Raw genomic sequence first — 23,249 nt, forward strand, 5'->3', positions numbered from 1 at the left:
GGTCTTGAAATGTACTTAATGTTGTCTAAAGCTATAGCAACTCCATAAACACTAAGTACTCTGATGATGAGATTCAAAATGTAGTATCCATTCAAAGTTGCTTTTCAATTTTTCCCAGCACAAGGTCATTTGCAAGTGGGTACTAAGCATTTTGGACAGGAGCAAAATGTGGTCCAGTAATAAAAATTACTTCTAAGATTTATGAATGAAATATGCTGACTTCAATAGTAAGTATTATCTTAAGATAAAATGCAAAAAAAAAGTTACCCTATGATCTCACTCATCCTTTCCCCAACACCCCCATTCCTGTCCACAACCAGAAAAAAAAATCTCATTATTAGAACCTAAGGCTGAGTAACATTCTCAGTATAATATAAAATGATGCTAAAAGGGAAAACACATATACAGCTTTTAGGAAAACACCAGCATTTTCACAATTAGAATCCTATCTTGAAAAAAAGTTAGAAGTGTAAGATCTTTAACTTTTCCTACTGCAACTTATAACTCTTCAAATCATCTTTTCTGAGGATTGAAATTTCCTAGCACAAAATTGATTATGTTTTGTTAAGTGACTCAATTGGACTTTTTTCTTTAAAAAAAAAAAAACGGTGGTCTAAACTTTCAAAGAAAAAGTGGCTCAGGGGTTGACTCAGGGGTTTTCCATGATGGAAAGGGAATTTATAGAGGACACAATTTAAAAAGGAGAGCCTGCAGTCGTAGTTACACATTGAAGAATCAAAGATGTTCTTCAACGGGCTTTTCGTTTCAACCTTGCTCTTGTCAGTGAGTGGAACCCCTGCTCAAGACCAGAACCAATCAAGGTTACACAGTATACCAAGTCCGAGTGGGAACCTCTGCTCAAGTCCAGAACCAACTGAAGTTACCCAGAATCTCATTGACCGTTTGGAGGTATGTTCAGGAGGGCTTGGTGTTTTTCATGAACAATTTGAAACTAAAAAAGACTTTGAATTCAACATGATTGTTTTTCTTGGTGTGTGTATGTATGTCTTTACCAATTTAGAAAGAGACTGCTGCAACCTGCGATTGCAATGCCAACGTAAGTGAATGAATCCGAATTTTTAAGCCCCATTGAAATTTTCTATTGCTAAATATCACTCAACAGAATCTTATCTTTAAATGTCTCTTTTGCAGGTGACTGACTGTTTATGTCTTCCTGTATCTTCTGTAAGTATGACTTCCTACCTCTTCTGTAAGAAAAGTGAAAGAAAAACACCGAAGACTTTCTTCTTTTCAAATATCATTCTTTTTTTAAATTGCATTCATCTAAAAATTTAATTGGACAATGTTAGTAAACAATTTTGATGATGATAATAGCTACATTCATATGTGATTTAATGTCTGTGAAGCAATTTAGAAAGATCTCATTGTTATGTTTATTGTTAAAATTCAGAACTCATGAGATAAGTATAGTGAAAAAGTTTGGTACCATAAGACCTAGTTTCAAATTCTACTTCTGCCTCAACCTAGGAAACCATGGGAAAACCATTTAGCCACTTAGGCTCTCAGTTTCTTCTTTTGTAATGTTCAGGGTGGTTGGACTAGAAGGTCCTTTAAGGTCTATGTCAAACAAACCATATGATTCTGGCTATGACATAAGAATGAAACCTTCATTTGTAGCCAGCCTTATAAAATGTAAGAGATTAAAATATTGATTACGTTATTTTAAAGTAAACAGCTTCTTTCTATATTAGTGGCAGTATTTACTATTCTAAGAAAATTTTAAAGTATGAATGAAAAAACCAATGATCCACTGCATAGGGAGTATGTTTTTTCTTTACCACATTACACACTTCCTCATAGTGTAATGGAAATAATATTCTATCTCTTGCTTGGCATCAAGTGTTGGGGGAGTCTGGATTTCTGCAAAACCATTTTAAATGTATTTCATGGTTATAATGTTTCCCTTGTTGACAATACAGTGTTTGCTGTTGGAAATTGGGGAGAAAGTAAAGATTTTAATTGTGGCAATGTTAATCCTACTCTTAACTTCGGAGTGGATTTACAATGTTTCCAATAGTCTATATCTTTTTTGTTCCTCTAACCTTGTTTTTTGTCCATTAATTTTCTGTATTTTTTTGTCCCCTCCCTACCAAAAACTCAATGAGAAGGGGAGTGGCATGGTTAGAGCTGAAATCAGAAAGCATTCTTTTTTTTTTCTTCTCCACTTCAAGTCCCAGAGGAATTGACAGAGAATTTAAGGTGTCTACCTTGGTCAAATATCATACTTCCACAATGATCCTAAAATTCCTTCCCCAATCATTCCAAGAATGTTACTTTAAAAGTAAGGAGGGCTAATGCATTTAGAATCAGAGATTTAGAGCTAAAAGGAATACTAGAAGTCATCTAGTCCTGCTCTCTCATTTTATAGATAAAATAACTGAGATCTTAAGAGGTGAAGTGACTTGCCTAAAGTCACAAATGGAGTCAGGAATAGGAGCAGTATTTGAATTCATGTCCTCCAATGTCCTTTCCCATTAAATCATACTACTTGTTTACTTAGAAGAAACCATAACACATTTGGGGCAACTGGGTAATGCAGTGGATAAAGCACTGGTCTTTGAAGCAGAAAGACTTATCTTTATGAGTTCAAATCTGGCCTCAGACACAAATTATGTGACCTTAGGTAAGTCACTTGCCTCATTTTCCTCATCTGTACAATGAGCTGGAGAAAGAAATGGCAAAACACTCCAATATCTTTGTCAAGAAAACCCCAAATGGGATTACAAATAGTTGGATAGGATTAAATAACAATATAATGTATATTTATAACTTCTGTCCCTGAGCTTAATATTCATTGACTTTTTAAAAAAATATCAAACACTTAAGGTTAAGGCACAGAGATTTCTTTCTGTTTAAATACATTTCCTGTATAGTGAGGCTTTCTTTCTTTTTTTCTCATGCATATCAGATGTAATGAAGCAGCTTTAGTCTGGTAGAAAGAACATTAGGTTGAGTTTCAGAAGGTCTAGATTTGAATCCATCCTACCACTGTGGCAAGATAAACTAAAGCTTAGTTTTCTAATCTATAAAAGGAAGGGATTATATGATTTCTAATATTTTGTCTAGCTCTACATTCTATGTTCTCAAGGGCTGAAAAGCATAAGAATCAGATAAAGTGGGAGCTCAGACCCTGGTTGTCACCAGGGGTCTTTCTTCTCTCTGAAGTACAATATTGGGATTTTTTTTCTAATGAGGTATTCCTCTGGGAAAATGACAATGGATCTAAATATTGAGAAGAGCTGCCTGAATTGTCAGATATTCTTAGTGCAAGAATGGACTTGCTATGTATTTAGATAAAATGTAAGAACTTTTTTTGATCGAAATCTTGGCTGAAGTCTTGCTAAAAATTTGTCCCTTTGGTTAAATAAGACCATATTGTATCATATCATATCATCATATCATATCATATCATATCATATCATATCATATCATATCATATCATATCATATCATATCATCATAGATTATAATGTAATGTAATGTTTTAGCAGAACAACTGTAGTACATCATGCTTTCAATATGGGCTGAAAAAGATGTCCCAGACATTGAAACCGATTTATGGTCGAACCATCTTTAAAGTGCAGAGATATGTCAGTCACCTGAGGAGCCTCAGTTGCAAGGTAAGTTTTAATGTTTTTCCTCCTTTTACGAACTGTTGTTTGTGATTTTATTTGACTCTGAACGCCAGATAAATTTTTCTGGTCACAAGTAAAGAAATTGGTTTTGATGGCTTATTATTGTCTAAAGAGGTCTAAGAATTTCAATATCCCAAAAGAACTCATGTTTATATGTTACTTTAAGATTTGCAAGGTATTTTCTAAATAGCAATCCTGTGAGTTAGGTAATTTTGATAACATAACGTCTATTACGTAGAGGAGAAAACAGAGACTTTGAAAATGATTTGCCTAGGATCTCATAGCAAATAAGTTTCTGAGCAGAACTGGATGCTAAGACCAAGTGCTTAGACCCAGATCTCATTACATAATACGGCTAGTGTGCCTCCAAAAAGTCAGAAGGCCAGGGTTTTACCCTTGAAGTGTGATCTTCCTTTTTATCCCTTTCCCTAGCACAATGTCTGCCATATAGTGAGCACTTAACAAATGTTTTTTGACTAGCTAGAAGTAGCATCTGTTCTAAAAAATTCAATTTAAATATTTTCACAGCCTATGTATCCAATTCCCTCCTATCTGCTTTAGGAAAAGGGACCAATCCATATAATTATCAGCTAAAGTTTAGAGAGTCTGGGTCCCAAGACAAACAAACAAATATTAATGCTATATTGTTCCCTTGGTGTGCACTGCTAATCAGCATTATCAATAATCAATATTAAGTCCATGGACAGAAGTTATAAATAAAGAGCAGGAAAATCACAAGCAAATGAAATTTTGATGTAAAGCAAAGAACGCTAGGTTCCTAGAATTACTTCTAAAACTTAGAGTCACTCACATGGACTCACTCCCAGTTCTGTGGGTTTTACAAGCATCCCCTTCTTGGAAGGGTCAATAAATGCTGGTGATACTGAGAGAGCAAGGCAATTATTCTATTATGGTGATTCAGAGAAGGTCAAAAGTAATATCCCTGATCTAAAGCCTGCAAATCTTGAATGCAAATGTCAGCTTCACCTAACTTTTAGAAGAAATAGTAAGACAATTGCCAAGAGTATTCTAAAGGTATGCCTCAGGACAAATGTCTATTCTAGTGATCCCACTTTAGTTATATTATCAACAAATGGCTTTCAGAGGCACCTTTCTTCTGAACCAATTAACTGATTCTCCCAATAGTAATCACTATTGATACTGCAATGCTTTAAAGCTTATAAGGTGCTTTGCATTCATGATCCAATTGGATCTTTCTGACAACTATGTGAACTAGGTCCTACAAAGCATATTCACTACTTTTCAGATGAAAACCCAAGGCTCTGAATCATAGGATCATGGATTTAGAGCTGAAAGAGACCTCAGAAGCCATCTGGTCTAACCTCTTCATTTTATAGATGAGAAAACTCAGGTCCAGAAGCAATTCAATGACCCTATGGCTAATAAGTGTCAACGGCTAGTTATAAACCCAACTCTTTCTGACTCAGTTGAGTACTGTACCACATTCTGTCTACCTAAGTAATTTTATGGTCTTAAATTATATATGACTATATATATATATATATATATATATATATATATATATATATATATATATATATATATATGACTATAAGTATCTTAGCTGTCATTTCTTGACCTGAATTACTGGTGCTGAGGGAAAGGGAAAGGAGAAGACACAGCATCCTTGATCTAACTTCTAGGGTAGCAAGTAGTGCAGCCATGACAGTGATCTTTCTAGAAGAATATAATGGAAAAGTGAGCACACACTGATCAGAAAACACACTGTTTATTGCCTAAAGCTTTTTGAGTGTATGCAAAGAACACCCTGGATTGGGTAGAGTACTTCCTTATCAATTGATTTGGAACAGTAGAAAGTGGGCTGAACTTGGAGTTGGGGACCTCAGTTCAAATTCTGGTTCTCCTACTTACTACTTTTGTGATACGAGCAAGTCACTTAATTTCTCTTGGCCCCAGTTTCCTCATCTGTAAAATGATAAAGGAAAATGCTAAAACCAACTCTAACTGGCTAGAGAACTTACTGGTGGAGAACTCATTGTAAAATTATCATTGTAAGCATTTATACCTCTGAAATCAGCGAAGGCTCCAATTTGGACTTTTTGTCAGTTTGTTGATTGTCTAGACTCAAGAAGGAGATGTTGAAAATGTGATTTTGACATTGAAAATTAAAACTGTGTCTTGTGAGTTTTGCCCTCCCACCCCCATTGAAAACCATTCGTTAAACATTTGCCAGCACATCCCTGACCAGGTGATAGTCGATGTTCCTTCCACTTCTAAGGTAAACCCTTTCTAATGCCAGTTAACATTGATATGCTTTCTCAGTTTTGCTTGTTATAGAAATATGGCTGAGGCATGAGGGGATAAAATAAGATCCTTAATGAATCTTAACTGGTGTTCTAAAGGTTACCAGAGGTTTCTTTTGAGAGGACAAGGAATTTAGATATTAAATGATTAGTCCTAGTTAGAATTAGCGCTGGACAAAATTATTGAGGTGTGTGGTTTGTGTTTTGTGCTGTTCCATCTCTCTTTTTGATGATCATCCTCTCCTCCTTAGTCCCAAGGCTGGATCCCATTCCAGTAGGTCCTTACTCTTAGAGAACTATCAATTCATCTGTATTGAATTGTTAGCTTAAGGTGTTCACCTCCTATGAGGGGAATTTGTATTTTGCTAAAATACTCTGAAAGATGAAGACCATATAGGAAATGAATTTCCAGTGATAGAATTCATGGCAGACTAGTAGTCAAGAAGACATGGGTTCAGATTCTGCCTTTGACACTTTCTAAGGCTAAGTGACCAAGGGAACTTGGTCTCTGAGATTAGTTTTCCTATTTGTAAAGTGAAGCTAATAATAGCTGTAGTACCTGCCTTACTTTATAGTCATGAGGTTCAATGAAATATTGTATGAATTTCTATATGTACACTTGAAACTTTAAGGTCCTACCTATATAAATGTCAAATTATTATTGTTGTTATTACTATTATTACTAATACATCAAATATCAGCCAATTCCTAAGCTAGTATGAGTCTTACTGACCAGTATAAACTGGTCATGGCAGTTTCAGTTCCTCTAAATGTGCTCCACTTTCATTCTACAGCCTTTTTCATGCTACCAGCCATGCAATGAAACCTTCACTGCCAACACAATGGAGTTTCTGAAGGCTCTCCAGGAAAACTTCCAGAAAGTACCTATTTCTAACAACTAATGAACAAATTATTATTTATAATATTTATTATCTAAATAAATCATGCTACTGTAATTATTGCACTGAAATAATTAACATGAAAGTCCAAATGGGAATTGCAAGAAGCTTAAAGAGGCTTTGCTAATTTGTTTGAAAGCTACTCTTTCTATTTTGTAATAAAAAATACAAACAAAAGAAGAAGAATTTGAGTGAGTTGATCTAAGTGGGTACCTTCTGTCATCCCCTTTCTTAAATAAAATTAAACTCTATTATTTATTTTAACTTTCTTTTCTTTTAAAATTTTGAGTTCCAAATTCTCTCCCTCCTGCCCATCCTTCTCCCATCCACTGAGAAGGCAAGCAAAATGATATCAATTATGCATGTGAAATAATGAAAAACATATTTCCATATTAGTCATATTGCCAAAGAAAAAGCAAAAAAAAGCAAGATTTGGATGCAGGTCTCTGACTCCAAACCCTGTGTTTTTCCTGCCCTCCTCTACACCATGGAAGGGAATTTCCTTTGTTAGGATTTCCTTGGTGTAATCTCTTGGTTTGTATATTCAGGATCTATCTCATTGGCTCTGGAATCCATTCCCATTTAATAAGAACCCTCCTTGATTAGCCAATGTTTGCTCTGAAAGCTGATCTTGGCCTAGCCTTGATCTCTGTCTGCCTCGACAGTTGCACAAGAGTTCCTTCCTCCTAGAATGTTGTTAAACTCCTCAAGATTCCCAGACCCTGGGGTCACAGCTCCCTTGCCTGCCTGATTTCAGCCTACTCTCTCAATCAGAGAAAAAGACTTTCTGGGAAAATGGAGCACATAGCACAGTGCCTGCCACATAGTAGGCACTTATATTTATTACCTAACTAACATTCCTTGGAATGTCCAACTCCTCCTCATTTTACACAGGTATCAAGTATCTGAGGCAGGACTGGATTCCAGTTATTTCTAAGTCTGAAGTCCTATCCATTCCACCATGCTGCCTCAGGATTCCTTGGCACAATTTATCTAATTGGGAATTTGCATAGTTAGTCTGAGTTAAAGAGAGAATTTATAACCTGCTATTTGTCTCAGGGGCTTAAATATTCATGCTTACAAGCTCTCTGGCAGCCTGACCACACAATTTCTCAGTTTCTTCAGCTTCAGAGATACTCATCTTTAACTTGATATCATACAATTTTAATGCCTTACTAACTACTAAACTAGAATCCCTAGGTTATCCTTCCCAACCCCCATCAATTTTTCACTGTTCCCAAATTCCAAATCCTCATCTTTGAATTATTTCCACAGCCTGATTTCTTGTCTTTCTTCAAGGCTGTTACTGAGTGTTGATAGAGAAAATCATGAAATCCATTTGGCTTTGCCCATTACAAATTTATTATAACCTCATTGGGACACGCCTTGATGCTCAGAAATCCTACCCTATTTGTTTAACAATTCCTTATTTCATTTCCCAAATTTTTCTTCTATCCTATTGCCACCAACCCCTCCTCATCCTTTTGTATCTTAATTGGAAGCATTCTATTTCCATGAGATGGAAGCCATCCCTTAGCTTCCCTCTCCATTCCTTAGATCTTTTCAGCATAATCACCTTCTCACTTCTTTTCCTCCCATCACAGAAGAAATGTCCCTACTACTCACTAAAGCTAATCTTTCCACCTGTAAACTTGATCCCAGTGCTGCCTCTGTCAGGACCTTAACCATCCTCTGTCTCTATCACCTTCAGTCTCTCCCTCAAATTTCTACTTCCCATTTCTCTCTAAACATGCTGAAACCTGTACAACATGGAAACATTCTTCCTTTGATTCTTCTACCCCATGTATTTATAATATTGCCTATCTCCTCTTCATTGCTAAATGCTTTTTAAAGGCTGCAATATTCCTAATGCTTCTCTTCAACTTTTCTAAAGAAATTTCCTTCTCTAAGGTCACCAGTGACCAAATAATATTTGACAAATATAATGACCTTGCTCAGTCCTCATTCTCCTTACCTGCTCTGCAGCATTCGACATTGCTGCACAATTACATCTACAATTGATGCTGATTATTTGTGGATTATGTATTTTTCAATTCACCTACCTGCTAAAATTTATTTACAACCCCTAAATCAATACTTGTAGTCATAGACATGAATAGATCAATAGTTGTAGTGCTTTTGTGGTCAGTTATAGACATGAATAGAAAAATTTGAACCATTCAATATGCACATTCCCAGATGACGTTGAAAACTCTGTCCTCTTATTTCAGCTCTCATAGTCTATTTTTAAGAGTCTATTTAGTGCCATTTTGCACATTTTTGTGTTTTTGATGATAATTTCACTCTTTAAAATGATTCCCATTTGTAGGCTAAACTTCCTTCAGTATTCCAAAGTGGAAGAAGGTTGTGATGTGCCTTATGTAGAAAAGTGTGTTAGATAAACTTCATTCAGGCACAAGTTATAGAGCTGTTGACTACAGGTTCAACGTTAATGAACCAATAATATTGTACATCCAGGAAAAAGGAAGAGGAAAATCGCTAATCTATAAGTGAGACCTCTCCAGGAAGTGCTAAAGCAAATGTGACTAGAGGCTCAAAGGTCCCCAATTCTGTATTTTCCCTAAAAGCAATGGCTCAATAGTCATGAATTCAGTGGCTTTACTTTTGTGGTGACTTTAGAGAAAATTATTACCATAATTGATGAGAAGTGACTATACCATATACTTTAGCCTCCCTAATCTCTCCTTCTTTAAATATTCCTTCCTTGTGCTTTAAATACTCCTCCTTCATTCCCCAAGGATCTGTCAACAAACATTTATTAAGTGCTTACTGTGTGCCAGAATCTGTGTTAAGATCTAGGGGCAAAAAGATGGTCTCAGTCCTCAAAGACCCCTCATTCTAATAAGATAATATGTAAATAACTAGGTACACATAAAATATATAGTGTGAATGGAAGGTGATCTCAAAGGAAAGGCACTAGTAGTGGGAGGGAGTAGAGAAATGAAACCCCAGAAGTCTTCTGTCAAAAGGTTGAAAAGATTCAAAAGGTTGGTCCTGTTTTCCTTTCTCTACACTCTCCATTGGCACAATTATTTATTCCTATCCTCATGGCTTTGACTATGACTTCTATGCAGCTTACTCCCAAATCTTTTGATTTTTTTTAAAAAAAATATTTATTTAATTTAAGTTTTCAGCATTCATTCCCACAAGACTTTGAGTTCCAAATTTTCTTCCCATCTCTCCCCTCCCCCCACCCCAAGACACTGTGCATTCTGATTACCCTTTCCCCCAATCTGCCCTCCCTTCTATCACACTCCTTCTTTCCCTTATCCCATCTTCTCTCTTTTCTTGTAGGGCAAGATAGATTTCTATACCCCATTACCTATATTTCTTATTTTCCAGTTGAATGCAAAAATAATTCTCAACATTCATTCCTAAAACTGTGAGTTCCAACTTCTCTCCCTTCCTCCCTCTCCACCCATCCCCACTGAGAAGGCAGTCAATTCAATATAGGCTATACATGTGGAGTTATGCAAAAGACTTCCATAATAATGGATGCCCATAATGTTGTGAAAGACTATATTTCTTTCCATTCTATCCTGCCCCCCATTTATTCTATTCTCTTTTGACCCTGTCCCACCCCAAAGTGTTTACTTCTAATTACTCCCTCCTTTCATTTGCCCTCCCTTCTATCATTCCTCCATCCCACTTATTCCCTTCTCCCTTACTTTCCTATAATGTAAGATAGATTTTCATACCAAATTGAGTGAGCATGTTATTCCCTTCTTAAGCCAAATGTGATGAGAGTAAACTTCACTTTTTCCCTCTTACCTCTTCTCTTTTCTCCTCCATTGAAAGTTTTTTCTTGCCTCTTTTATGAGAGATAATTTACCCCATTTCATTTCTCCCTTTCTCTTCCCTATATAATCCTCTCTCACCCCCTAATTTTAAATTTTTAGATATTATCCCTTCCTACTCAACTCACCCTGTCCCCTCAGTCTATATGTATATAATCTCTTCAACTACCCAAATACTGAGAAAAGTCTCAAGAGTTACAAATATTCTCTTTCCATGTAGGAATTTAAACAGTTCCACTTTAGTAATTCCCTTATGGCTTCTCTTTACTGTTTACCTTTTCATGCTTCTCTTGATTCTTGTGTTTGAAAGTCAAATTTTCTTTTCAGCTCTGGACTTTTCAAGAATGCTTGAAAGTCCTCTATTTCACTGAATGACAATTTTCCCCCCTGAAGTATTATACTCAGTTTTACTGGGTAGGTGATTCTTGGTTTTAACCCTAGTTCATTTGACTTCTGGAATATCATATTCCAAGCCTTCTGATTCCTTCATGTAGAAGCTGCTAGATCTTGTGTTATCCTGATTGTATTTCCACAGTACTGGAATTGTTTCTATCTGGCTGCTTGCAATATTTTCTCCTCCACCTGGGAACTCTGAAATTTGGCTACAATATTCCTAGGAGATTTTCTTTTCAGACCTCTTTCAGAAGGTGATTGGTGGATTCTTTCAATATTTATTTTGCCCTCTGATTCTAAAATATCAGGGCAGTTTTCCTTGATAATTTCATGAAAAATGATATCTGGGCTTTCTTTTTGATCATGACTCTCAGGTAGTCCCAGAATTTTTAAGTTGTCTCTCCTGGATCTATTTTCCAGGTCAGTTGTTTTCCCAATGAGATATTTCACGTTGTGCTCAATTTTTTTCATTCTTTTGGTTTTGTTTTGTAATTTCTTGGTTTCTCATAAAGTCATTAGCTTCTATCTGCTCCATTCTAATTTTTAAAGAACTATTTTTTTCAGTGACCTTTTCAACCTCCTTTTCCATTTGGCTAATTCTGCTTTTTAAAGCATTCTTCTCCTCATTGACTTTTTGGACCTCTTTTGCTATTTGGGTTAGCGTATTTTTAAAGGTGTTATTTTCTTCAGCATTTTTTTGGGTCTCCTTTAGCAAGCTGCTGACTTGTTTCTCATGATTTTCTTGCATTCATTGCTCTTATTTATCTTCTCAATTTTTCTCCAGCCTCTCTTACTTGATTTTCAAAATCTTTTTTGAGCTCTTCCAAGGTTTGAGACCACTGCATATTTGTTTTGGAGGTTATGAATGCAGAAGCCCTGACTTTGATGTCTTTCTCTGATGTTATGCATTGCTGTTCCTCATCTGAAAGGATGGAAGAAAATACATGTTAACCAAGAAAGTAACCTTCTAAAATCTTATTATTTTTCCCTTTGTTGGGCATTTTCCCAACCAGTTACTTGACTTTTGAGTCCTTTGTCAAGAGGAGGGTATACTCTAGGAACCTATAAGTTCTCAGTTCCTTCAAGATGGCACAGTCAAGGGAAGAGGAGTTTATTCCTCTTCTAGCCTGTGCTCTGGTCTGGGAACAACCACAAGCTTTTCTGCCCAGGATCTGAGAGTAGGGTTCCCTCAACAGAGCCTCCACCAACTTCACCACAACAGTGCTCCTCCTCACCCCAGCACCGCCACTTAGAACTGAGACCCAGATCAGCTGCTCAATTCTCCCAGTGTCTTTAGGGGAAGAGTTCCAAAAATGGACACTGTTGCTCTGGAGGCAGGCTAGGGCTGGACCCTGCTCCCTTCTCACCCTGGTGAAAGAGCTTTCTTACTGACCTTTGAAGCTGTCTTTGACATTTGAGGTTTGACCAATCTGGGAACCACAGCTGCTACCCCTGATTCTGCTCCCTGAAGCCTGTTCCAGTCCATTCAGTACTGTGCCTTGCCAGAATGCATGGCCAAGGCTGGGTTGCACTCTGCTCTGAGCATGGTGCAATGGACCTTTCCTGTTGGCCTTCCAGGCTGTCTTGGGCTGGAAATATCTTTTGCTCTGCCATTTTGTGGCTTTTGCTGCTCTAGAATTTGTTTAGAGTCATTTTTTGCAGGTATTTTATGGGCTGGGGGGTAGAACTAGAGTAGGTCTGTCTTTCTACTCCACTATCTTGACTCTGCTCCTATCCAAATTTTTCTATTTACTCATATCTTCTCAGTTCCAGACCCTCATCTGTAACTTCCTTCAAGACATTTCTAAATGGATGTATCATTGGCACCTCAGACTCAACATATTCCAAGCCTCAAGATGTTACCACACAAGATGTCACCCTGCTCCTCATTTTTACTTCTAGTGCTATTGTGTACCCTTAGTTCACATGTTTATTATTTCAGGGTTATCCTTCAATCAGCAGGATGAATATGGTCTCCAACAAAATGATGCAAAAAGTTACCTTTATTCTTTACAGTAAAGGGATTATAAGTATGAAACATTGTACATTATGTTAGACTGAATTGATATGTAAGATGGTTTTGCTAAAATGTTCTTTTTTCTCTTTTATTCTTTATTATAAGGAAGAACACGTTGGGGAGGATAGAGTGGCAGGTTGGAAATGAAGGTGATATAAAATATAAGATATCAATAATTATTTCTTATATTTAAAATTAAATGGATCTATAACTGATCAGATTTGAAAAACAAGGGAGGGGAAAGAATAAATCTCTTTAAACATCTCACATCTATCATTTGATTTCTACTCTCCCTGCTGCCACCCTAATACAGATTCTCATCATCACTTGCCTGGACTTGTTGCATTGGTCTTAGAACAGATTTTCTCCTTCTTTCTTTCTCTCCTCCTTTCAATTTTTCCTTCATAAACCAATACTAGAATAATCTTTCTTATGCACAAATCTGGTCATGTCATTCTCCTGTACCAAAATCTTTAGTTGCTTCTTACCAAGTGTGGAATAAAGTTCACATTCCTTTGTCTGGAATTTTATAATTTGTTATCTGGTCTTATCTCAGATTATTGCTCTCTACATACTTTACACTCCTGCCAAGCTGAATTCCCCAACACCATTAACTTCTTCAGTATTTTCCTGTCTCTATATCTTTATCCAGGAATTATCCTTAAGAAATCCTTGCTCTACCTCTCTTCACTTACCAAATTCAAGCTGTTCTTTAGATACCAACTTAAAGTACCCTTTCACCAAAAGGGTTTCCCCAATACATCATTTGGCAATTATTTTGCCCTTAAACCTCCCCAAGTACTTTGTTTATAACTTCTGTGTAAATGTAATATTTTGCATGAGAGTTATCTACATATGTCATATCCCCCCTGCTGGGCCATAAGTTCCATGAGAGGAAGAACTACGTTTCCACTAAACTTCTCTCTTCCTTATCTCTATTACTCATGGAATTTCTGCCACTGTCTCCTCCTTCACTTCTATCTCACACGATGAAGTGGCCTTGCTCCTTCTGAAGGTTAACTCTTCTAAATCTTCAAGTGATCCCATTCCTCCATTAGAATGCTTCCTTCTGCCATTCCCATTCTTTCACTTATTTTTAGTCTCTCCCCCTCTACTATGTCATTATAAGGCAATAAACTACAAATATGCCCATGTCTCCTCCATCCTGGAAAAACCTTTATTGTATCCTTCCATTCTAGCTCTTTTGTCCTCCATAACTAAATTCCTTGAAAAGCCTGTCTAAAATAGGTGCCTCCACTTTCTTTCCTCTCACTGTACTTCCCTTACAATTTGGTTTTGGACCTTATCATTCCTGTAATTGTACAGAGCACCACCATTCTCCCAGACCCTCATGCTCACAACCCAAGAGTCATCCTGGACTCCTTACTATCTCTTACCCCCTCCCATATGCAATCTGTTAGCAAAATCTGTCCATTTTAATTTTGCTAGATATCTTGAACATGACCTCTCGCTGTTCTACAAACAAAGCACCCCATCTCTCAACTTCAGGAATTTTCTCTGGCTGTTTCCAATGCTTGGAACATTTTCCTTCATTCTGCCTAGGGACCTCCCCGATTTCCTTTAAGTCTGAACTAAAATCTTATCTTCTATTGGAAGCCTTCTTCAGCCCCTCTTAATTTTAGTGCTTTCCCTCTGTTAACCATTTCCTGTTCATCCTGTACATAGTTTATTTTATAAATATAAATATATATATACATATATATCTGTTTATTTATATATCTATATCTCTATATACATGTGATATATATATATGTATATATATATATATATATATATATATAGAGAGAGAGAGAGAGAGAGAGAGACAGAGACAGAGAGAGAGAGAGAGAGAGAGAGAGAGAGAGATATTTGTTGTGGACTCTCCTATTAGATTGTTAGTTTCTTTATATCAGGGATTTTTGCCTTTTGTGTGTACGTGTGTGTCCTTAGGTCAGTACCTGTAGGCATTTAACAAACATTTATTAATTTATTGAATGGTCTCCCTATCACAGGTCTCTCCCCAATTTAGTTTGTCCTCCACTCAGCTGTCCAAATTATCTTCCTAAAGCACAGATCTAATCATGTCTCCTTCATATTCAGTAAACTCTAGCAGCTCCCTATTACCACCAGGATCAAATACAAAATCCTCTCTTTGTCATTCAAAACTGTTTACAATCTAGCCACATTCCATTTCCAGTCTTCTTACACCTTACACTCCACCCCCCACCCCTTAAATACTCTGCCTCCTTCCTTTTTGTTGAACAAGATACTTTACATATGTCAATTCTGGAGCTGGTATTTTCAGTGGTTCTCCCCCAAGTCTGGAATGTTCTCCCTCTTCATCTCCATTTCTTGGCTTCTCTGATTTTCTCTAAATCTCTGTTAAAATACCTCCTTCTATAGAAAACCTATACCAGTCCCCTTCAGTTCTTGTCTCTTTATTATTTCTCACTTATCCTCTGTGTATATGTTTATAAGCATGTATATATATGTATGATTTTTGTGGTTATTCATTTTCAGGCATGTCTGACACCACTGGGGTTTTCTTGGCAAAGATACTGGAGTGTTTTGCCATTTCTTTCTTCAGCTCATTTTACAGATGAAGCAACTGAGGCAAACAAGGTTAAGTGATTTGCCCAGGGTTATACAACTAACAAGTGTCTGAGGCCAGATTTAAACTCAGAAAGATGAGTCTTCTTGACTCTGGGCCCAGCACTCTATGCCACTTAGCTGCTACACACACACACACACACACACACACACACACACACACACACACACACATGCTCACACATGCACATGCACACGCACACATGCCTACACATGTGTATGTATGTGTGTATATGTATACCTTGTTAGTTTACAATTATTTTCATGTTGTATTGCCCCTTAAATGATGAGTTCCTTGAGGGTATAGAGACTGTCTTTTACTTTTCTCCATATCCCCAGCATTTATCACATGGTTTCTGGCACATAGTAGGCATTTAATAAATATCTATTGACTGACTAACTTAGTTTAAAGTAATTGATTGTTTAGATGTATTCTAAACTGATTGAGGTATAGATAAGAGCTATCATCTTACTAATTACCACTTCCTCTAAGTGAAGCCATATAATTGTTAAGGCTGACCCTCACTCAAATAGCGCACATTACTTCCTTTTAAGAATTCTGCGTTTTGGCCCAATTGACCATCTCACTGTCCCTCACGTGAGACATTCTACCTGCTGTGCCTTTGTACAAACTGTCTCCATGCCTAGAAACCTCCTCACCTCTGCCTCTTAAAATCCTTTCTTCAGTGTTGGCTTCAAGATTTTTCTCTTAGAGGCATTTTCTGATCCTCCTAGGTGCTAATATCTCCTTCTTTCAACCCACCAAAAATTACCTAGTAGTTACTTTCATGTGTTTTTTTTTCCTACTTCCACATACACATCTACAACCTCTCCTGCCTCACCGCTATAGAATATTCTTGATGACACCGATTATTTCATTTTTGTCTTTGTATACCCAGGACCTGGCACATAGTAGGTCCTTATTAAAGCTGGTGGATAGGTAACTACAGGGAGATCCCTAGACAATTAAAATAACAACCAGAGGGGAAGAGGTACAGAAATCTAACCATGACCGATAGTTTTCCACAGTAATGTAGAGTGAACAGTATGCCCTAACCCCAACTGGCAACTCTAAGTTCATCCTGAGCTCAGTCTCCCCCTAGTTGGCTAGGTCTTCTCATGGGTAACAACCCTTTCTTTTATAACAAAATAGAATTAAGTCCCCTCCAGCTCTCCAAGGTAGGATAATAGCAAGTCCCAAGTAGAATGAATTTTTATACAGCTTAGAGAAAATTCAGCACTCTTTCAGGCTAAGCATCCCTCTTGCCTCATGGAAGAGTGTGGTCTGAAGCCCTTTCTTCATATACCAAGCATATAAGGGAAAAGGCTGTAAATGGAGATTATTTTCAGGGTATTAGAGAACTGCTATTGGAAGAAAAGAGGTCTTTGATCACTGGAATTATCTCCTTCAGACTGGCTGGCTCAGATCACTTCCATCACTTTCCAGTATAAGTAGATAGTAGCTTAGAGTTATGACATATTAAATAATGTGCCCACATAGAAACCTCATCGTAAATCTTCCTATGAGAAAGAAAATGATCAAAATAGAAGATGAAGCACAATACCACATGATGACAGGAAATACACATTTGCGGTTAACAAGTGTTTCCCGAATAAAACTGGTGTCTTGATGGAAGTAGAGATAGGCAACTAAAACATTTTTCATTGCAATACATGAGTCATCATTGAAGATATTTTTTTCTGCCTTATTCCTTTGTAGTCAATTATTATTGCTTTCAGAAACACTATTAGTGTTAGGAAAAAAAATTAAGATTAATTTAGGGGCCTAAAATGTCACTGGTCTGAGGGCAGTAATTATATTAAGAGATAGATCATCTGACTGATAAATATTTAGCCTTAAGGTTTAACAAGTCATTTTAAGAGACTGCCATTCCTGAGGACCTAGGAAGGAAGAAGCATGGGCTGGAAAAGAGGCAAACAAGTTTAGAACAAATTTCCACTAACAAGGAGACCAGAGCAGCTGAAATGTGTCCCCATAGGGTCATCCCTGCCCCCAGTAAATACCCAGAAGCCATTGCACTGGCCTACAGGGAAGGCAGTGTAATGGAAAGAACACTGGTCTTTGGAGTCAAAAGGTTTAGGTTCTAGTCTGTGCTCAACGACAAAAACTCACTGTGGGACTTAAATCGCTTCACCTCTCTGAAAGGCAATGTGTACAGAAGATAAAATGCTAGATTCAGTTAGAAAGGCCTGGATTCAAAACTTGACTTCAACATTTACTAGTTGTATGACTATGGGAAAACCTCAGAACCTCAATGTTTGCATTTAGAAAATGGAGATAGTAATTTTTACAAAGCCTGCCTTACGAGGCTGTTGCATGGTTCAGAGGAGTGAAACATTTACATACAAATGTATGAAAGGTATTGTGCAAACACAAAGTACTATAATTGTCAGTTATTATTTCTGAGCCTTAGTTTCCTGCCTAGAAAATGAAAGTGTTAGCTTTGATGATATTTAAGAGTCTTTTCTAGTTCTAAGATTCATTCTATTCTAAGGGTGGATTATGCACTCTTCGGATTATCTATAGAAATAGTCTCTGAGCCTTTCCTGGTCTTGTGACAAGAAGGAAGAAAGGAGGGAGGGAGGGAGAGAGGGACAAAGAAGGGAGGGAGGGAGGAAGGGAGGAAGGAAGGAAGGAAGGAAGGAAAAGAAAACCTAGACTTTGCTTAAGGAAGAACAGTGTCTTAAATAAAGGGAGTTAAAGTTCCACTAGACTTTGCCTTGGTCAGGTTATATTTGAAGCATTGCAATCTGTTCGGGGTGCCACATTTTTGGAAGGATGTTGATGAATGCATATTAAAGGTATCAGAGAGTATGCCATAAGGAATTAAAGATGTTTCTTCTGGAGAACAGAAAACTGAGAGAGAATATAATTCTTTTCAAATATTTAAAGAGTTGCGAAGAAGAGGGATGGTCAACCTAGAGGCCGATGAGCTACCCGAGCCTTCTTACCTCTCGCAGGTCTTTGGTGATCAGCCGGATAAACGTGTTGAGAGAAGAGACTTTCCAGAGTCGAACAAGGGTTAGGCTTTATTCAGGGTCTTAGTTACATATCCATATGCAGGGTGAATTCTTCCTCAGAGAGAGGAATCCTTCTCCTCCCAAGGGGCAAGGATCATACAGCAAGAGGATGGGAGCAGAAGAGGGGAGGGACCCTCTTCCCTCCAAGGGACCCTCAGCGTGAAGAGTGGGGAGGGACCCCCAAAGGCGACCCCACATCCAGAAAGGGGCCTTCAGGCTTTCCTGTCCCTACTTAAGCTCTCCCGCAGCATAGTTTGCACGTGAATACCATGTGTGCTCTCAGCCCCTAGCTAATTAACAACAGGTGTGCTCAGACCACAGGCCAATCTCAAGGGTGGGATGCTCTCCCCAGCAAGTTTCCCACTGAGAAGAGTTGGAAATTCACGAGATAGCCCGTGTTTCACGCCTCAATTCCCAGCTGTTCCCTGGGGGGCCTCGTGAGAACTCTGAGGTTTAGAGGTCCTCACTTTTACCTGCCCGAGACTGTCCATGTGAAAACTGAGCTTACACCCCCAACAGAAGGATGATTCTTTTTCTCTTTGCCTTTGGAGAGTAGATCTGGGAGTAATGGATAGAAGTTGCAGAGAGGACGATTTAGAATGGATAGGAGAAAAAAAACCAACAACAACTTTCTAATAATTCAAGCTGTCCACAATGTGGCATGGGCTACTTTGGGAGGTTCCTCCAGAAGTCTTCAAATGGAGTTTAAGCTATCACTTGTTGAATATGTTCTGGAGGTGATTGCTGCATAGGGCTAGATGAACTCTGAAGTTCCTTTACCCTGAGATTCGACACTTATGGTGCAGGTACTATGCGCAAAATGCAATAAAAAGTGTCGGGGCAAGTTCTGTGCCTCTATGATGTATTAATACTTTACACCGAGAGGAAAAAACTGAGACTTTCATTTGAGACAGGCAAGGCAAACTGAGAAAAGCACAGAGACAAAGACATAAAAAATACGAAGAGACAGTGACAGAGACTGAAAAAAAGAGACTCAGACTGATATTAAGCCACAGACAAGATGATTCAGAAAAAAAGAAAACAGAAAGAGACACTGTATCCATCAACCATGGGGCAAGTCTACCCTTCCTTTCTTGATATGGAGGAAAGTGCCAGCCATAAGCAGCTGCTCCCTTTAGTTTCTGGTGCCACCATGTGGCCATTTTACAAAATTTTAGTAAAGGGTCAATTTCACATGGATTTTGACAACTTTTCTATTCTGATTTTAAAATCTTTATTTTATTTGTTATTTTATTTTCAATTATCAAGCAATTTTTTTTTCTCTCCAGGGGGTGGAGGAGACAAATAAAAAGAAATGCGGAACCATTGTTATCACATAAGCACAATCAAACAAAATGCTTTCCTGCCATATTTTTTACTCTGTGTATTAGTGTATCATCTTTCTGTTATGAGGTGGGAAGAATTCTTCCTCTCCAATGCTCTAGAATCAGATGATTAGGCTTATTAATTCTTTCATAATTGTTTCTTTATAATATTGATGTTACAGTATCAATATTTCTTCTGTTTCTAGTTGCATCAGTTAATCAGTTAACTGGCATTAGGTGTCTACTGTGTGTCAGGAACTTTGCTAGGAACTTCTCTCTGCATCTGTTCGGATAGATCTTTCCATGTCTTTTTGAAACTATCTTGTTCTTCACTTTTTATAGTATAATAGTATTCCATTACATTCTTATACAACAATTTGCTCAATCATTTCCTGGAAGATGGAAAACCCCTTAGTTTTATTTTCCAGTTCTTTACCTCTACAAAAAGAGGTGATATGTGTGTATGTATGTATATATGTGAATTTATACACACACATAAATGTGTGTGTACAAGTCAATAAGCATGTGCATTTACATATAGCACCTTTTTTTTCTTTCTTTGATCTCTTTGGGGTATAGACCTAGTAGTGGTAACTTTCTTTGCATGATTCCACATAACTTTACAGAATGACTGAATCAAGTCACAGCTCTACCACGAATGGTTACCTGCCTTGAAGTATATCAAAAGGCCTAACCTAAAAAGGCCAAGGTCTCCCATTGCATCCTGGGCTATCTCCAGTCATCCTGATGAATGTCTAGTCATTGGATTCAGATGGCTCTGGAGGAGAAGTGAGGCTGGTGACCTGCACAGCCCTCCCTCAGAACAATGTCAATTTCAAGTCATATCCTCATTTCTCTGATGTCATGGTCTTTGAAAACAAAGGATGAACACAAGAAGCTTTCCTTTAACATTTATCATTATGCATTTATTTGTTTGCTTTTGTATCTTTGATAATCTGATGAATGTGAGGTGAAATCTTGGAATTATTCTAATTTGCATTTCTCTTGTAGTTATTTGGAGCATTTTTTTCCCCCATAAGGCCATTGATAACCAGGGATTCTTCCCTTAAGAATGGTTTATTCATGTCTTTAAATTAGACCTGCAAAACTTGGAAGTAATTAGGGGTCAAAATTAAAATAAGCTGAACTTCTTCAGGCCACAGATAGATTTTTAGCAGTTCACTTTCCAAGTAAAGGTATAATTAATGATTAACCTACCTTGCAAAAAATTTTTATTTTTAAAACTATTTTTAAAATTTTTTATAAAGAGAAATTTCAATTAGCATTAATTAATTATACTTATTTCTTAAGCTTTTTTTATTTATCATGAAATCACATTAATGTAAAAAATTACTTAGTTAAGTAGTACAAGTTTTAGTACATTTTCCAGATTTTCTTACTGTTTACAGTTAGTTAATGGGACATTTTATGCTTCTTTTCAGCACTCAGTTTATTGTTAGTTACTTTTCACTGAACAGTCATCATCCGGGAAAAATTTATATTCTCTAAAAACATTTTTTTTTTACTGAGACATAATCCAGAAACTGAAGTCAGCAAACATTTCTTTATGAAGTTACCCTCAGTAGGAAAAGTTACATACAAAGAAATACTGAACTGAGTGTCTGATCTTAGAGAGAGCACCAGACACTCATGTAACGTGCAAGGCAGTTGTGCAAGGAGGGGTGGGAGGAAAGCCTCGCATTGTTCCCACTCATTACATAGAGGGCATCAGCTGCATTGTTCTATTCAACACCAAAAACACAGTGCAAAGATATCAACTCTCACTCCTCTCAGACTAGAGACAGACTGAAAATGGTTGGTTGCCATGGGTCATATGACAAACAGGAGAGAGTGCGTGGGTAGTGGAAACCCACCCAACAAGTTATATGATAGGCACAGTAGTGGTTAGTGGAAGGCAAGTTAAGCCGGACATGGAAAAAGTATTGACTACATCTTTACTTTCTTTTACATCCTCTACATTTTTCATGGGCCAGTCGAAATTTTTTGGTGGGCCTGCTTTAGACCATTTGTCAAAGAGGGAAATGGCTCTTACTCTTATAAATTTGAATTTATTGTTTACGTATCTTGAAAACTAGACCTTTAGCAAAGAAACTTACTACAAATATCCCCACACCCCAACTGTTTCTTTTCTAATCTTAGCTTAGTTTGCACAACAACTTTTAATATTTTATCAGGAAGACGCATCTCCATGAGTCCAAATCTGAACTCAAACAATTACTAGTTGTGTGACCCTCAGCCAGTTGCATAATCCTCTTTGCCCCATTTTCTAATCTGTAAAATGAGTTGGAGAAAGAAATGACAAACCACTCCACTATTTTTTCCAAGAAAACCACAAAATGGGATCACAAAGAGTCAGACATGACTGAAAAGATTCAACAACAAAAATTCATCCATTTCATTTAGTGTGTCCATTTTATTAGAAAATAATTGGGCAAAATATTTTCTAGAAATTTCCTTTTATTTCTTATTTATTTATTGCGAATTTATTGTGAACAATTTCATTTGTTGAAACTGATAATCAGGTTTTGCTTTGTTTGTTTAAAATAAAAATACCTATGGGTCTAATTTAAGTAAAACAACTCTTAATTTTATGTACTAATTCAACATTTTGGGTGCTTTCAATTTCACTATTGTAAGATTTGGTTTTTCAGGATTGTATTTTTTTAACTTGATTTTCTAGTCATTTTTTCTGTTGAGAACCCAATTTCTTTATCTGTTCTTTCTTTATTTTGTTGATGCAAGTATTGAGATATAAATTTTCTCTAAGTACTAACATGACTATATCTCCAAAATTTTCATATGTTGTGTTATTGTCATTATCTTAAATGAAATTATCTATTGATTTTATGATTTGACTCATCAATTATGTTGTTCTAGTTGATCAGTCTCCTATTGATTTTAATACTTTTTTTCAGCCATCCTTACATAAAATATGTTTACTATTTCTCATATGGACAGTTTTATGAGTATTTAATACCCCTATACATAGTAAGTTTTGAAAAGGTGCCATGCACAGTAAGGCATATATAGATACACATATAAATGTTATGTTTTTATATGCTATTATGTATAACATTATAATAAATATATGAATATGTAATAATGTATATTAAAACATAATACATATTCCTTATTGTTCATGGTACCTCTGAAACAGAATAATATATGCACTATATATGTGTGT

The 23,249-nt window shown here is 36.9% G+C and overlaps 1 protein-coding gene across 1 annotated transcript; it reads left to right on the top strand.

Annotated features, from left to right (window-relative positions):
* The first annotated feature begins 662 nt into the window (after positions 1-662).
* IL9 (interleukin 9) lies at positions 663-6,842 on the top strand. The gene is given in 6 exon segments (XM_072641313.1): positions 663-695; positions 697-909; positions 1,022-1,057; positions 1,153-1,185; positions 3,509-3,640; positions 6,735-6,842. Coding segments are annotated over 6 exon segments (555 nt in total).
* The last annotated feature ends 16,407 nt before the right edge of the window (positions 6,843-23,249 follow it).

Source organism: Notamacropus eugenii, chromosome 1 (genome assembly GCF_028372415.1).
Source record: "Notamacropus eugenii isolate mMacEug1 chromosome 1, mMacEug1.pri_v2, whole genome shotgun sequence".
Taxonomy (NCBI): Eukaryota; Metazoa; Chordata; class Mammalia; order Diprotodontia; family Macropodidae; genus Notamacropus; species Notamacropus eugenii.